This window comes from Ananas comosus, linkage group 1, assembly GCF_001540865.1.
Source record: "Ananas comosus cultivar F153 linkage group 1, ASM154086v1, whole genome shotgun sequence".
Taxonomy (NCBI): domain Eukaryota; kingdom Viridiplantae; phylum Streptophyta; class Magnoliopsida; order Poales; family Bromeliaceae; genus Ananas; species Ananas comosus.
In genome coordinates this window covers 3451424-3468770 of record NC_033621.1, presented here as the reverse complement: position 1 = coordinate 3468770, position 17347 = coordinate 3451424, and the positions used below count along the sequence as shown (strand labels likewise).

General features: G+C 37.0%; 2 protein-coding genes across 2 annotated transcripts; one reads left to right on the top strand and one right to left on the bottom strand.

The window, feature by feature from the left end:
* Nucleotides 1042-3240, top strand: LOC109722025 (U-box domain-containing protein 4-like). The gene is made up of 2 exons (XM_020249877.1): nucleotides 1042-2343; nucleotides 2740-3240. Exons 1-2 carry the CDS (start codon nucleotides 1168-1170, stop codon nucleotides 2806-2808), a joined length of 1245 nt encoding a protein of 414 aa, XP_020105466.1. The 5' UTR covers nucleotides 1042-1167; the 3' UTR covers nucleotides 2809-3240.
* LOC109716093 lies at nucleotides 14792-17054 on the bottom strand. Its single transcript, XM_020241409.1, has 2 exons — nucleotides 16795-17054; nucleotides 14792-16331 (listed from the first exon to the last, which is right to left on the bottom strand). Exon 2 carries the CDS (start codon nucleotides 16308-16310, stop codon nucleotides 15036-15038), a length of 1275 nt encoding a protein of 424 aa, XP_020096998.1. The 5' UTR covers nucleotides 16311-16331; nucleotides 16795-17054; the 3' UTR covers nucleotides 14792-15035.

Below are 17347 nucleotides of genomic sequence, written 5' to 3'. Positions count from 1 at the left end.
GCCCTAAAATTAAAAGCAATTTTGAACCATCTATTTCTATTAATCAAATACTATCTCTCTGTTTACTCCTTATTCCCTAATTAATCATAATTATTAAATTAAAAATTGATCTTAAATTATTGATCATTATTAAGTAGAACGAAAAGCACGGGTGCAGGTAATTATTTACCAATTTGAACGCAAAAGGAAGTGGTCTTCAGCCGCACAGTAAACACAGCAGCCGAGAAACTGACACGTGGGGTCCATCCCTGCGGGGCCCACACGGTGGTGAGCTATTGACTTGTTTAGCCTTGTTAAAAAAATATATATTTTCAGCCTAACCTCATTTTTATAAATTAAAAAAAATAAATTAATAACTTTAATACATTTTAAAATTTTAAGTGGATGGAAGATTAATTTTTTCTCCCACCTTTTTCATTTTCCAACACGTCATAAGTTAAAAATTTATCATTATTCTTTCTCTCATATTTTGACAAGCTGTTCTACACGTGTAATAGACTACTAATCTTTTATTGATATATATTATTTTATTGAGATACTAACAATGATATGAAGTTCTAGATATAATTTCATACCAAATAAAAATTATTGACAACCATATTATGGTTTTATCTTGGTTCCAAACGAGTCTATACCAAGAGCAAAGAAAGATCATTCAAAATCAGTTCGGATTCGTAATGATCTGAACATATGAGAAAAAAAACAAATTATATATATGTAAAATTTACAAATAAAAAGAATATAAGAAGCGAAAAGGTTCCAACCGAACTAGAAAAAAAAAAATCTTCCATACACTTAACATACCAACCTATATAAAAATTAATAATTTATTTTTAAAAAAATTTATAAAAATAAGATTAGATTAGAAATATTTTTTAAAAAAAATTAAATAGAAATTTTTTTTTTTTGTCTTAGGAGGGTAGTGTCCGTAGGGAAGACANTATAAAAATAAGATTAGATTAGAAATATTTTTTAAAAAAAATTAAATAGAAATTTTTTTTTTTTGTCTTAGGAGGGTAGTGTCCGTAGGGAAGACAATCATTCCATCACCCGCCATTAGAGACCTTTCCGAGCTCCTCTCCCATGGCTTCGTCTCGTAACCTCTTCCTCGCCCTCTTCTTTCTCATTTAATCGAATTTACTCTCTATCCGCTTCGTCTGCGTAGCCATGGTGTCGCTCGCCGACTCTCAGCTCGCTGCTTCCCCGGCCCCGCGCGGCTCCTCGCCGTCGTCGTCGTCGTCGTCGTCCTCGCCTCGCGCCCACCGCTCTCTCGGCCGGTCCATGCGGACCGTCCGGTCGAAGTTCGTCAGGGCCGACCCGTACCTGCCGCCGCCCGGTTCGCCGGCGGCGTCGGAGGGGCTCACGGACTCCGCCGTCGACGTGCGGCTGCGGGAGCTCGCCGCGGCGAAATCGGCGGAGGCGGAGGCCGCGGCGGCGCCGGAGGAGCTGCTGGAGATCTCCCGCGGCTTCTCCGACTACTCGAGCTTCAGCTCCGACATCTCGGGCGAGCTCGAGCGCCTGGCCTCGATCCCGCCGGGCCCGGCGCCGGGCCCGGGAGATAGGGAGCCGGAGCTAGGGTTAGGGTTAGGGTTAGGGGCCTCAGGGCTGTGGGAGGACGACTCTTCGACGGAGCTGCGGGAGCTGATCGGGGGCGCGGGGGCGATCCCGGCGCTGGTGCCGCTGCTGCGGAGCGCGGACCCGGCGGCGCAGGAGAGCGCGGCGACGGCGCTGCTGAACCTGTCGCTGGCGGAGGCGAACCGCGCGGCGATCGCGGGCGCGCCGGGCGGGATCAAGGGCCTGGTGCACGCGCTGCGCACGGGCACGGCGGCGGCGAAGCAGAACGCGGCGTGCGCGCTGCTGAGCCTGGCCATGGCGGAGGAGCACCGCGCGGCGGTGGGCGCGAGCGGGGCCGTGCCGGCGCTGGTGGCGCTGATGGTGGGCGGGTCGAGCCGCGGGAAGAAGGACGCGCTCACGGCGCTCTACAAGCTCTGCGCGCTGCGGCGGAACAAGGAGCGCGCCGTGAGCGCCGGGGCGGCGGCGCCGCTGGTGCGGATGGTGGCGGAGCGCGGCGGGGGCACGGCGGAGAAGGCGATGGTGGTGCTGGCCAGCCTGGCGGGGATTCCCGAGGGGAGCGAGGCGATCGTGGCGGCCGGGGGCGTGGGCGCGCTGGTGGAGGCCGTGGAGGACGGGCCCGCGAGGGGGCGGGAGCTCGCCGTCCACGCCCTGCTGCAGCTCTGCGCCGACTGCCCGCAGAACCGCGCGCTGCTCGTCCGGGAGGGCGCCATCCCGCCCCTCGTTGCGCTCTCGCAGTCCGCCGCCGCCTCCGCCCGGGTCAAGCATAAGGTATGCCGCCGCCATACCATACCATACCATACCATACCATACCATCGCTAATCATTTGTTTTTTTTTTTTTTTTAATTCAAACCAGTAAAGTGATGGTTATATTCATTTTTACAAACGAAATAATAAATAGAATATTATTTTTTATAAGTATAATTTTGTAAACCATAAATCGACCAGCAGTAAATAAATTTGATGAGTGGTATTTAAATTGTTAAATTCGAAGTTAAATTATTTTGTATTTAAAGTTTATGTTTTAAAAATAAACTGTGAGTATATATAATGCAGTCTTTCTCTAAAAGAAAAAGTTTTTTTTTTCAATGACAAAATAAAAATAAACTACAGCGCATGGGTGCAAATTGAAATTTTTCTTTTTGTTTTTTTGGTGATGTTTGCAGGCTGAGAAGCTTCTTGGGTATCTGCGCGAGCAGCGGCAAGAGGGAGTAGAGGCGACGGCGACGCCTTAGCTTTGCGCGAGTTGATGATAATAATAAAACAACAAACCTTCCTAGCTCTTTTTCTATAACCTTAACTTCATATATATATATATATATGGTTTCCATTTTGCAATGAGGAGATCCTGCAGTTTCTGTGAACCTGAAAGAAAACAAGGTACTGTTTATTCTGTATTTACTAGTTGTGAATATTAGGTAGGATAATACATATATATATACAAGGTTTGTGGTGAGGTAGTGTAGGGGCTTTTGTGTGAATATTATATACTTATAATGGCTTCGTTAATTGTAAATGTCTCATGGCTATGGCGCCACTAACGTGACTATTCTGGTCGCCCCACTACCACAGTATGTTGTGTTTGGATTGGATTGGAATTTGTAAGATATTTGCTGTAAGTAATTTTGGTCACCTATTAAATGTTATTTTGTTGAGCTATTAATGTATTGATAATATTTATAACATATAACTTTTTCCTAGCCTGCCTACCGAGTGTGCTAGTTGATCAACGTACTAACAATTTATTTAAAATTATTTACACCGGACCGAGTATTTTCTATTTTGAGAAAATGCTGCTTATACCTCTACATTAGATAAATTTTACATTTCACTCATTCTAAGATTATTATCTGAATTATGCTAGTACCAAATGTTTGGTGTTATTAAATTTTTGATACTTAGATGAAGGGATGTGTGGTTAGGATGATAGTATTTTTTTTAAAGTTAAGTGAATGATTGATTGAATAATACATGATCAAAAGAATAAATTTAATAGTGAAAAATTCGACAACATCAAAGTACTATATTATTATTATTATTATTATTATTTTGAGAAAAAAATAGCATGCTATTCGTTTCATTCAATGGGGAAATGAACTTAGCTACATGGGTAAGACAACATAGGCTTCGAGTGGGACGGAAAAATTTAGAAAAAATACAGATACATTAGTTGATTGACCTGGCTAACGTCGCAAGGAATTCCATCAATTGGTAATCTTATGGATTCTAAAAAAAAAATCAGACTTAATCATTCTGAAAATCGTATCATTTTTAATCTCCCAAATGACCCACTAGGCAATTAAGCCTATTGTCTCAGGCTAGAAGAAAGTGAGCTTTTCCTGCTCATCCATCTATTCCAGATCGAAGTGACATTATGGCCCAAATTTTCTGGCTGAATAATAATAATAATAATAATATTATTATTATTATTATGTATTGGTCTTATTATTTTCTCTTTTTTTTACTAATTTTTCTTTTGCTTTGGAAGGCGATGTTTTCGTAGTTTAGTGCCATTCAGCTACCTCTCGAAGTCATTCATTAGATTCAATTGACGCAGCGAGCGCTCTCATCCATTTATTTTGGGCTGTTTTTGGCAAACAGCTGTACTCTTCTCGTTCACTACGTTATGGCGGCTCATGCATTTCGTTATTTTATTATTTTTATTTTGCAAGGAACATTATTGTAGGGAAAAAAAAAAAGTGCAATAATTAAAAGTAATAATTTACCTGAAAAAAAAAAATTAAATGAGCAATTCAAATAATAGTTTTAAAAAATATTTAAAATTCAAAACTGATCTTATAGCCAATTAAGAGACACACTGGAAGCTCCTAAAACATGCTGAAGTAGGAGATCACTTTAGTTAGTTGGATTCAAGCAGGCGTCCGTAGGATGATGATTCTGTTATTACTTTCTCGCGATATTTCGATGTTCGTCGTTTGTTTTTTTAAGAGATAGGTAGCACGCTACTCGCTTCGTTTATTTTATTTAGAAATAAACATAGCTAGAAATGTGAATCAACTAGAATTCGAACTTGGGTCTCGGGTACCAACCACTAAGCCCTTTGCCACTTGCTCTAGGAACAACGTCGTTTGTTAAGTGGCCAAACTCTATTATTGATTGATCATTGAATACGCGTCAAAGCTCTGCAATCTCTTTTGCTTCAATATTTTGTCGCACTACTGATCAAAGAAAAACTCCTGCAGCAAAACATCAATTTTGCGTTAGAGTTTATGAAGAAACTTGACCAAATCATGTTGAGAAGAAAATTTAATTAAGTTCAGTAAATTTCACAACCGATTCGATAAATTCTTTATACAGGCAGAACTTGTCACACAAGTAGTGTCTATTTTCAGTGTACAGTCTCCTATCTCGAAAATAACTGTTTACTTGTCCAGTGTCATTTCCAAAATTGGAAAAACATGTTTGCATATCTCAGAATTAATTTGTAGAGGAATAAATATGGTAACTTAAACTTTATTATAGGAACCAATTTGGGAGGAGGTTATGAGATTGCGCGCAGGCACGAGCGTTCTCTAATGATTAATTAACCTTATAATGAAAGCGGAAGCATGAACCTATATGCATCGCATGTTTAATACATAAATTTAAGGCTAAATTATAAAAAAAATTTCTGTTAATACCCGTTTTTTTATTTTTCTTCCGTCATTTAAAAATCTATACTTTGCCCGCTTAAAAAATAAAAAATATCCACGGAGGGAATGGTGTGATAAATTGACCAAATTGCTCTCATTTTCTTCTCCCCAATCATGCTCATCCCGCACCCTCGTCCTCGCCTCTCTCGACCCCAATTTCTTCTCTGTTTCCTCCACATGCTCCCCTACTTCTCCAGCACCCTCGTCGCCCCTCTATTTCGGCGACTATTGGGAGGAGATCGTGGTGAGCATGAGCGAAGAGGTGGGCAAGGGCGAGGGTGAGGCGGCGGAGGACTAGGGCGAGGGCGTGTGTCTGGGCTCGGATAGAGGAGTGTGCGAAGGCGAGGGCGAGGCGGCGGAGTAGGGTGAGGAAGTGCGGGCGAGAATGTCGGTGAGGAATGAGGAGAAAGATGAGAGTTTCAAAAATATTTTGGGTATAAAAAATATAATATAAAAGAAACCTAACGGAACACTGACGGTGGGAATCGAAGTGAATATTTTTTATTTTTTAAGAGAACAAAGTGTAGTTTTTTGAATGATAAAAAAAAAAAAAAAGTTAAAAAGCTGAGTATTGACAAATTTTTTTTTTTGTAATTTAACCTAACTTTGTAACAATTAGAATAAAAGAGGTGGTTGCGTAAAGGAATTAAGAAATTAACGAGTCAATGCTTATTAATTATGTTGTGTGACATTGTCCAGGAAACTCGTTAAGTTTCTCGAACTCCTTCGACGACCCATAAAACAATACTTTGTTCTATTATTATGTACTAACCTATCCCCCACATTAAGGAGCAAACAAAAACAGAAACAAAAGTAAAAAATAAAAACAAAAATAATGTTGGTGAGGAAGGTTCCTAAATTTTTGTTTTATAATGACAATTGGAGTGGTCCTAAGTTGGAGACAGTTCCCATCAAAATTTTGTTTCTTCTATTTTCCCTAGCTGCTATGTAGAACGTATAGTCTAGACCTAGTCCACCCCATCCTGTGGCCGTCCTAATGATTCACAATCCCTTTCACCTCTCCTTCAGATCTCCTTGTCTTAAAACAAATTGAAAATTTAAGTAAAAGATTGAAATTCATTGGATGGTAGCGACTTCTTTATCTCTATAGTGTTTTTTTAACTGTGATTATCATTAATTTTAGGATAAATTTTAAATATCACCTTTGTGGTTACGTACTTGTTCATTTTAATATCCAGTAGTTTAAAGTGTAGCACTTTCGTACTCGATAGTTTTATTTTTTCTCTTTTCGTCAGCACCTCCGCCAACTCTTTGTTAAATAATATACAAAAAACTCCAGATGCCCCACCTATATATGGTTTATTGAATATTCACTTTAGTATTCTATAATTTACTGTATTTTTACTTTAGTATCACGTGATTTTAACTTTATCACGAATGTAACAAAAAACTTAATAAAGGACATAAAGAAAACAAAAACTGCAGAATACTAAAATAATATATTTTAAAACACAGAATGTGAAACCACGGAGAGGTGGCATTCGAAGTTTTTCTTTAATTTTAATATTCTATCTTCGAAAATGGAATGAGAGTAAGGGAACCCATCTACTTTTTAGACATATTCTGGCTTTTTTTAACTTTAGATGGCTATGCTCTCAATTCTTACCCATTACTCGTAAACAATGAATTTTGCCAACCGTCTGAAATGTACTCTTCACCCTCAAGTGATCAGATTGCCTGTTGGGGATTAGGATATACTTGGTGACTGGTGAGACAGTTGCTATATAAGTAAAACGAATGTTGCTATATAAGTAGAATGAATCGAGCTACAATGCTATCATTAGCACTAAATATTTAGTGTTATCAAATTTTTTACAATTAAATCTATTTTTTTATTTATTTTTATCTGTTAGATCATACTATTTAACAAACTACTCATTCAACGCTTATAAACTATTATTATCTTAACCGCACATCCTTTTATCCAAGAGTCGGAAATCTAATAGCATAAATAATTTTGTGCTATTAATAATATAATAATAACCTAGTTCCTAATTGAACTACTAAATTTTAAAAAAAAATTAATATTTTTATAAAAACTAGCTTAACGACTTGCCATTGTAAAGTAGGCAATTCTTCTGAAATCCCAAAGCTCATTTCTTAATACAACAAAAACTTGAGGCATTAGCTTGGTACTATTTTATATGGTTTTTTCAATCTTTTTAAATATAGAATATGTAATACAATAAATTTTCATCTATTGATTGGCTAAAGTGCATGGCAGCCTATTTAGCCATAACAGTTTTTATTAGTATGTCAAATTATATTATCATTAAAAATGATAATAATGATGCCAAATAAGGCCTTATAACTTTCCTTTTTGGTATGCTTTGGATCCACATAAACTATGATGTTTGGTTTGTATAAAAAAGTAAAATAATTTTCAGACAATAGTTATCTGATTTGGAGGAAAAAAGTACTTTTATTTTGTCTGTAATAAATAAAAGTTTAATATTTTAATGTTAGATAATATAGATAAAGGTTAATTTCATACAGGTTCCTGCAAATATAGTAAATTGTAAATATATCCCTACAAAGTTCAACTTTTATATGTCCCTGCAAATATATTCTTACCATTAGGATCCGTTAGAAAAAATTAGTTAATCATAGATAAAATACTAAATCCTAATTAGTTAATAAGATGAATTGATCTTTTAACCCCTCTTCAATTAACAATTGAGATTTTTGAAGGGATATATTTGTGATGGCAAAAAGGTCATTTCACTTATAAAATAAATAATGTTTTAACGGTAACAAAATAAAGGAACATATTTGAGACATCAGGACTTTTGTGGGTACAACATATGAAAGTTAAACTTTGTAGGAATATATTTACAATTCAATATATTTATAACGATCTTTATAAAATTAATCCTATAGTTAATTTTAGAATACTATAATTTCTAATATAATTAAAATAATATTTTTTAATTATGTAATTTACTTTTATATTGCTTATATAGTCATAGCTATTTACTTTTAATTATGTAATTTACTTCTACTCGTGAACCGTGTCGAGTGTAGTCTTCTGAGCCGCGTTTTATATTTGTTTTCCGCTTGAAACGAGCTAAAATCGCAAAGCCCCATTTTTTGCCATTATTTATAAAAGTATTTTATGCAAAAAAAAAAAAATATATGACCCAAAAGTCATTTTCAAACTAAAAAATAATTTTCGGTTCACTTTTACACCGATCCAACACCTCCTTAGTGAAAATGTCTAGAGAGTCTCCCTTTATAGTCATTTTAAAAAAGCAATGCTATTCATAAACTCTATTTCGGAGTGTATTTATATCGATCCATCTAATGAATGAGATTTTTTATTTGTCGCTTGATACAAGTAAAAGTTTTCCATCTATTTATCATACATCCCGAAGTTGGTCCACTCCATTTTCTTTTTTTGAATTGAGACTCTTTTAACTTCTGATTATTTTCTCTTTATCTTTTTCTACCGTTTGAAGATACTTGAAGCTCATATACACAATATTTCGGAATCATGAAAGGTAGAGACCTGCCCAACTGAAATAAATTATAGAAATTGGAAGCTCAATTGATAAAATAAAAGAGAAATCCTATAAGTGTCCAACTCAAAAGGATTATAATCTTTACAATTTTTAACGTAATAATTTAAGAGTTTAAAACTTTAAATAACCTTTTTTAACTTTTAGATAAATTAAAAAATTGATTAGACTAGTGTACATGTTAATTATATGTGATCTTTAGATAGACTAAGTTGTACGATTACATTTCTAATAGCTAGGGTTATAAGTCTAACCGCACTCAAAATTAAAAAAGTTATAGAGCCCATTGATAATTCGAAAACAGGCTAGGGACCGCTAATGTAATTATAAAATATAATTGAGGATGTCATTTCAAAATGGTGTTAATATTTTTTTTCCTTTTGGTTGACTCAAAATGTTTGGCTTTTTGAAAATAAACTAGCAAATGTGCGCGCATAATGTACCTTTGCAAAAAAAAAAAGAAAAATGATAGCTTTGCTTGTGAATTTTAATATATAATAAGTTTTATTTTAATATAATTATCTAGTCTGGTAAAAAAAAAAAAAGAAGAAGAATTATAGTATATTTAATCAGGTTTGAATTTTCTATTAAAGTAAAATTAATTTAAGAGCTTAAATTGTCCATTAAGATAAATTTATAAGAATATTTTAAATATAAATATATTTTGAGAATAAAAAAATATTTTGAAAAAAAAATATTAATAGTTTAAAAGTGTCTATTCGCTCTTTATATTCAGTATAAATATAAAGGAATATAGAATTTTTTTAAAAATTGATCCCTAAAAAATTTATATCAAATAGCCTTGTCTGAATTTTAATTAGCAAATTAACTTTATTTTCTCCACCTCAGCGTCTTCATATAAATAGAAGTGTTTTTAGAAAATTTTAGAACGTTGCTATAGTATGTGAGATTTTTATGGTTGTTGTTAGAATTTTTATAGAACTATTAGAGTGGTACGTGGGTTTTTGGAAATTTTATTTGATTGTCATGGTTGTATGGCGAATTATTAGAAATTTTGTTAATCTGTTAAGATTATATATAGATTGTGAAGATTTTTGTATGGTAATTAAAATTGTACGAGTATATAACAAAAAAAAAAGATGAATTATTCATTTTTTTTTTTAAAAAAAAGAAAATTGATAAAAGATTTAGTGCTTTTTAAGTTTTATTTTATTAAAAACGAGCGAATCATTTAACAAAGCGGAAACAAACAGATGTTTAGGGCTTAAAAAGAAGAGCCAATGGTGGAGTGCCATTCACAGTTGAAATGAATTGGCACCATCATCATGAGTAAAATAACACGAAAAGCTGTATCGTATGCTTTTTGCTTTGATAGGACAAGTATAACTTTTTATTTTAAGATGGTTGGGGAAACTCCATGCGGAAAAAGTTGTAGTGGTGGAGAATGTGCAGCTACAATACACTCTTTTGTCTTTAGTTTCTGCAATTCCCATTCCTAGAAGCAAACAGCACCTCATTTCCACACAATCTCTTTACATANAAAAATTACATACAAGTTTCTATAAACATAAAAAATTATAAATATATTCCTCTGCAAAAGTCTTAATATTTTTAAATATATCTCTACCATTAGGATCCGTTAGAAAATTTTAGTTAACCATAGTTAGTCAACGAGACAAATTGATATTTTTAGCTCTCTTATATTATACTTTCTTCTTCCAATCAAAACTCTAGTAATAAAAATTTTTCTTCTTCCTCTTACTCTTTCTCTCTATCCTTCGTGCTAGTTTCGAACCCGTATAACTAGAATTTTTCCGTCCCTATTCATCGATAATGTGTGTTGCTCGCGTGTTGATTTCCCATTCAATTTTCTCTATGATTTTTTCTTATTTTGTTTTTTAAAAGAATGTTTAAGGAAAAATGAGTGAGAGAAGAGATTGCAACAATAATAGATTGGATTTGGTTTAAAAAGAAAGAAGATGACTATTGAAAATTTTTTGGGAAGATATTTATGCACGATTATAACAGTTCGAGCTTTTCGAGGGATATATTTGTGATGGCAAAATTGACATTTTACTTATCTGCTATAAAAAAATAAGCAGTTTTCTAACGGTAATAAGCCAGAGGGATAAATATAAATATCCTTGGACTTTTGTATGGATATGAATTAAAAGTTGAATTTTATAGGAATATATTTGCTATTTGATATGTTTATAGAAAGTTGCATGCAATTAACCTAAAAAAATGAAAACGAATTTATAGATCCCTTTTCTAACTATTGCAAGGCTATTGTGTGATGTTTCATAGTTTTTTGTATCGTGTGATTCTTATTAGTCTTGGTGAAGTTATGTGAATTAGGATATTTCTAGTAAGTTATTTATAATATTTGTTTGAATTATAGATCATTTTGAAAAATAGATCATTTTGATTTCACTATCCAATCTTTCAAAATTTTAATTTTATTATCCAATATTTTAATTTATTTGATTCGAGTCAGTTGACATTTTGACATTAAAATTTAAACTAATAACTTATTTTTATAAATTTATAGTTGCGAGAATTATATTTTTATTAATTAAATATATAAAAATAAACGGCACATTCAAAATTTAAAGTTTAAATGCCATAGACTGAATTGAATCAAATAAATTGAAAGGTTTGATAATAAAATCAAACTTTTGAAAGGTTAGAAACCAAATCAAATAATTTATAATTCAGATAAAAATCTTTATATTTTTATCTATTTATTTTGTTCTTTTTTTCTACAGTGGTTACGCAGTCATGAGCTTGTAGGAAACTCAGAATTCGGATTTTTGCACTTTGAGAAAAGGAGATGAGTGGGACATCATTTGCAAACAGTGGACTAAACTTAGGTCAAGTTTATGAAGCATGCTTAGTTTGATTGAAGAAAAAGAAGAGATAATTAAGTGAAAGAGGGTTCCTCCCCATGCAGTGTGCCTAATGCTACCTTAAGCAGGAGGGATGCTTTCAGAGTTTGAGGAAAAATAAAAAAAATTTTAAAAAAAAGAAGCTGTTGGGTGTGGAAAGAAGCCCAAATCAGCTTTCTCAGGAGCAAAAGCCGAAAAGCTATAATTTGAAGATGATTCTTTTTCTAGCCATTGCCCAAGAAATATAAGCCTATTAGAGAGACTTTAAAAATTACCATGACATACTGTTGAATCGTTCGCGCTAACAATTAATACAACTAATTTATTATACCGTTATATACACGCTACTAGCCACGAGGTAGGATGCTGGTTCCTTTTAAGTCAACAATCTTTTTCTCAGCACCTGCACATATTTGCAACATGTGAAAATCGAGCCTATATCTCTAGATTTGATATCACTTATTGGGTCATTAGTGCTAACAATTACTCCCCCCACTTCAAACATGACTTAGCCCAACCCGACCTTCCGCTATTTTAAGCATAATTTGATCCAATTTAGTCTCCCGCCACGGAGTAGACTGTTGGCTAAGCCAGAACATACTTCTACATAGTCTTCAGTCATGTGACAGATTTTTCGAATGAGCGAATGGCCAAAAAGAGAGAGACACATTGGGAGCGTGCAAGAGAGAGAGAGGCCTTGGAGGAAACTGGAGATGCATTTTATTACTTTGGGAGCGAGAATTATAAATGATTTGAGGCTCCCCACCCACCCCTTGATATGGACCTCTTGCCACCCTAGACTACTGCTGTGTCACAAGCCAAAATAGGAGGCAACTACTACTCATCAAATCCCAACTGCTCAAACAAGCTGTTCTGCATAAGATAAGATAGATTCCACCAATCCCGACAGATCTTCGGGTTCGTTCTGGCCTGACTTTTGCGTCCGCTGCCCGCGCATTTCCCAAAAGCATGCCGCTTAGCAGCTGCACTGCAGTTTTATCGCGCCTCGCCCAAAATCGGTAGATTCTGCCACCGTATTAATGTGCGGTCCTCATACACTAAGTTTATACTTTAGCTTTCGACAAGTCTTGGAGCTCAGACTATCAAAGTAATCTAGGCTGCAATCACGCATTCATACTGAATCAAACATGATACGTGGGAAAGTGAAAAACATGTAGCCAGGAGGGTAAACAATCTCGACTACGACTGATACAGTTCCACGACAGACAACATATGCTAAGAGGCGATAGAGTCCTGCTACAGCTTTTCTACTGATAGAAACAGCTTCTTCATTGAAATCCCTCAACAACTTCCTCCGGAATTCATACAAAAGTCCGCTAAAATGCATGTAAATACAACAGTAGCAGCGACAGAAAGATACCTACATTATTTGGATTACTAGTTTTCCAATCTAGCTAAACATAGATTGTGATAGTACAACTATGTCCAAATTATAGAACTATGTCCAGATGTCACGAATACTCCAGATGTGATAAAAAGAAACAGTAATGAAATAGTGAATGCAGATAAATACGAAAAGCAAAAGGAAAACCGACCAAAGAGGATCTGTTTCTGATAAAGCTAACAATCAACTAGTGCATAGACACCTTGCAGATGTCCTATAGCATGATAGTGGTTTGAATAGAAGCCTACGCAACATTAAAGTAGCCAATAACCGAAAAGAAATCAATGTGTAAGAATTACAAAAGCCTTTTGCCTACCAATACTGACATAAGTAAGATCAAGTCAGAAAGAAGCTAATAGAAAGGATAGGACAAATTTACACAAGGGGGACCATAAAACCCATTGATAAGAGCAGAAGCATGACATTGCAACAATACCAATCACATTCTTAAGCAAGCAAGTGCCTAAAGAAAATGGAGTTATCTTCAAAGTGGTTTCCAACTTACTTTCGACTCCTACTCTGAGAACATGGCCTCTCATGAGTCCAAATAGTAGCTTGTTAAGGTACCATAACACCAAGCATGTCTAAACATGAACACTGATTTCTGCCAACTGCCATCTTATAATCAACTTTATGTATTGGAGGATCTTCCGATGAATCGATGATCCAGTAGTACCCAAAACTATCATCACAAATAGAGGCCAAGTATACAGGAAGAGAACAGGTGCATACTAGTAAAAACCATGGCCACTAACTTAAACTTGTACCCATCTTAGCCATGAAAGAGACGAATACTTCTGCGCTACCTCAAAACAAACCAGCAGAAGAACCACTTTAGTTTGCTGGTGCCAAACTCACAAAACCAAATGGTACTGACAGTGTGGCATGGCAGAATAGTTAGGAATTAAACTTAGAATTGTCATCTTTTCTAACAATTTGCAGGTAAAACATCCATCTGTCATGTATTTGTCTAATTTTGAAAGATCTGTGAGAACTGATGGGAGGTATGGAGTTGGCAAAACTTCACTATAGCTGAAAGACCAAACCTTAACCACCTGAAACCTGACCACCCGAATTCTAGTTGAATCAAAAAGTAGATGACCCTGACTTGAGCAACCCAGAACCAAAAGGACACGAAATCTGAGCGGCCGCAAACTGGAAAGATTTAAAAACTCCAGACAACACGAACATGAAGAAATTCAAACCTGAAATTACCCAACTGCGAGATAAACTAATGTTCGAAACAATCTGGCAAAACACTGGAGGACAAAAACAGAAAATCCCAAAACCCAAGACAACCTGAAATCCAAAGATCTAAGAGTTGAAAAACCTGGATCTTGAACAATCTGAAACCCTAGAGAACCCAAGTGAACAACCACAAACCTGAGACACCGGAACCTAATAACCTAAAAATTTGATGTAACCTATAATCCATCTATCCAACCACACGGAACAACTCAAACATACGCAAACCTGATCCAAAACTCAAACCCAAGTAACCTAAAAGAAGAAGCAACAGAGGCCAACAAGACCTGAAATGACCCGATTGCATCCCGCTTGATTGCCACCTTGTACATGCCTTGTAGCGCCAACACTCAAAACAAGATTATGTCTAACTCAAAACTGCTGGGAGTTGACCGGCGTATCTTAGAATCAGAAACAATATCTTTCAGATACAGTGCAACTATTCGTCACACAGTGAGCACTCAATTTCACATAAACTCATTAGTACAGATCTAGATCGATGATGTACCTATTCATGAATCTATAAGTTGAGATTGAAACAAAGTCTATAAATATAAGATTAATCAGTGAAGCTTAGATAACTCCACAAAGTGAGAGTTTCACATACACGGAAAAGTAGTAACATAAGCAAGTTCATGATGAGTACATGTCATACACGAAACGACAAACCTAAACAGCATATAAGAAGTTGCTTCTCTCGACTACTAAGCATTAACAGATGATAACAAATGCCAACTCTAAGTCACCTGTTAATCCTTTGCAGGACTAAGTTCAGAAGAAAGCCCTGCTGCCGTAGAAAACTCTTGAGAACTTCTTGTCCTTTGGTGTCGGAAGCGTCTTCTCAGAACTCGAGTTAGCATCGTCACTAGTGGAGCTCTCATTCTCAATATCCATCGGAAGTTTCATTTTTGCTAGCGATTCAGTAAACTGCTGCATGCTCTTCATGTACATATCAACAATCTCCTGCTGAACAACTGTCTCCTCCGGCACATTTATGGATATTAGAGGCTTGATAACCTCACTCTCAGTCACTCCATTAGAAGAATCAGCCTCGCCATCCGTAGTTTCTGTGCTTTTATCCTTGTGGCTTGGAGAAGAAGTGCCAGCAGATGGCTCAGAAGCAGACTGGGGGGTGGTCGGATGCACGGGGGTAGATTCTATGGTGGAAACACTGCTCAAAGGAGTGTCATTTCTAAAGGCCCCGACGGAATCAGTGCTGTTCTCCGTCGAGAAGCTCTCGACGACTCGCACCCCTGCATCATCATCAGGGTAAGTGCCATCCTCGGTCGTGACCAAGCTCTCTGAGTTCGGGGTTTCTATATCAGAGCACGGTATCCCGAAATACTCCGAGATCATAGCTTGATTCTCGTTTGCGACATTCAAGTCGGGGAATTGGATCTTCTCGTACTCGCAGGGGATCAGATCATTATTCTCCGAATCACGCGAATTTTCGGAGGGCGCCGGGATGGGCATGACCTCCGGCAAAGAACCGGCATACGAGAGCGACAGCTGAACAAAACCTGCGGGAGAGTGGTAGAGATCGGTCGACGAGAGCGGGAATTCCTTAACCAACTTGCCGTCGGCCACCGCGATATCCGAAAGGGGCACTAGGGCGAAACCGAGGAGCTGGTCTTGGAGATAATTCTTGACCCTGCTCAGCATCCAAACCTCGCACTTGAGGGACGAGTCGAGGGTCCGGACGCCGAGCCTGAGGTTCTCATTGAAGATCGGGTTGCGCCCGCCGCCGTTGATGATTCGGGTGGAGAGGGCGGCGTCGGCGGGGTCGGAGGTGAGGCAGATCTTAGCATACACGTCCTGCTTGTGGTAGATGCAGATGTTGTGGATGTCGCGGGCTTGGTGGACGAAGACATCGAGATGGCCTGCGAATCCGTCGGCGGGGGTTTCGACCATCGGAGAAGGATGGTGACTGAATTCGTCGGTAAAGGTGCCTCCTTTCTGGTTGAGGGAGTGGAGAGTGAGCTTCGGAGACTCGGCCATGGCGGGTTGGGGCTTGGAGGAGGGAGAAAAGGGTTGGTAGGACTCCATGAGCAGAAGCAGGAACGACGCCTACAACACACCAGCATGGGCCAAAAACAAAAAAACAAAAAAAAAAAAAGCAAGCTTTAGCTGACATCGACAAAATCAGCATCGAGATCAACAGTAGAAAAAGAAAAAATTGCAAAAAAATTCCAACTTTGCGCTCGCTAATTTCTACTCAAACAAGTCTAATCAAAAACCAGAGTTGCTGGAAAGTCAAATTACAGGGTTGGTGGGTTAGAAAATTTCGAATTTGTCGGCACGCAAACGCACCGAGAAAGGAACCCTAGTAAGGGTCCGAATCGCGAAATCGCGGAAACCCAGATCCCAAAAATCCAATTTTGACACCTGAGGACATGTTTAAACCACCAAAAACAGAGATCCCAAATCCCACCACAGAAATCTAAAAAAAAGAAGAAAAAAAAAAAAAAGCTGCATAAAAATATCTCAATCCCCAAACTAAAAGGAGATCACAAACCAAACAAAAACTCACCCTTTTCTCGTCGAAGAAGCAGCCCCAGTGTTGCACTAAAATCGGGGAAGGAGAGAGACCAACAAAGGGATTGTTAGATGGGGAGATTTTAAAAAAGAAAAAAAGAAAAAATTGGATAGTGGGTCGCTGAAAAGCTGAACTTGGTCGTCCCCTTTTACGCCCATAAAGTCAAGGGTATTCAGCGCAAATGGCTGGAAAAATTGGGGGGAAATGGGGCCCCCTTTTTCTGTTTTTCTTTTTTTTTTTTTTTCGCTGGGAGGGGGCGCCTGAGGTGAGAAACCAACGATGGTGTTCTCTTCAAAGCCCTTTTTTAAAAAAAATAATTCTATTTTTCAAGTTGATTTTATTACTAGGATTAAATACATACATATCCCTATAAATATAGTAAATTTTGAATATATTTCTATAAAATTTAACTTTTATATGAAGTTTTGTAAAAATTTTAATATTTTCAAATATATTTCTCTGATTTGTTACTGTTAAAGAATTATTTATTTTGACAACAAATAAGTAAAATGTCAATTTTGTCATCATAAATATGCCACTTCGAAAA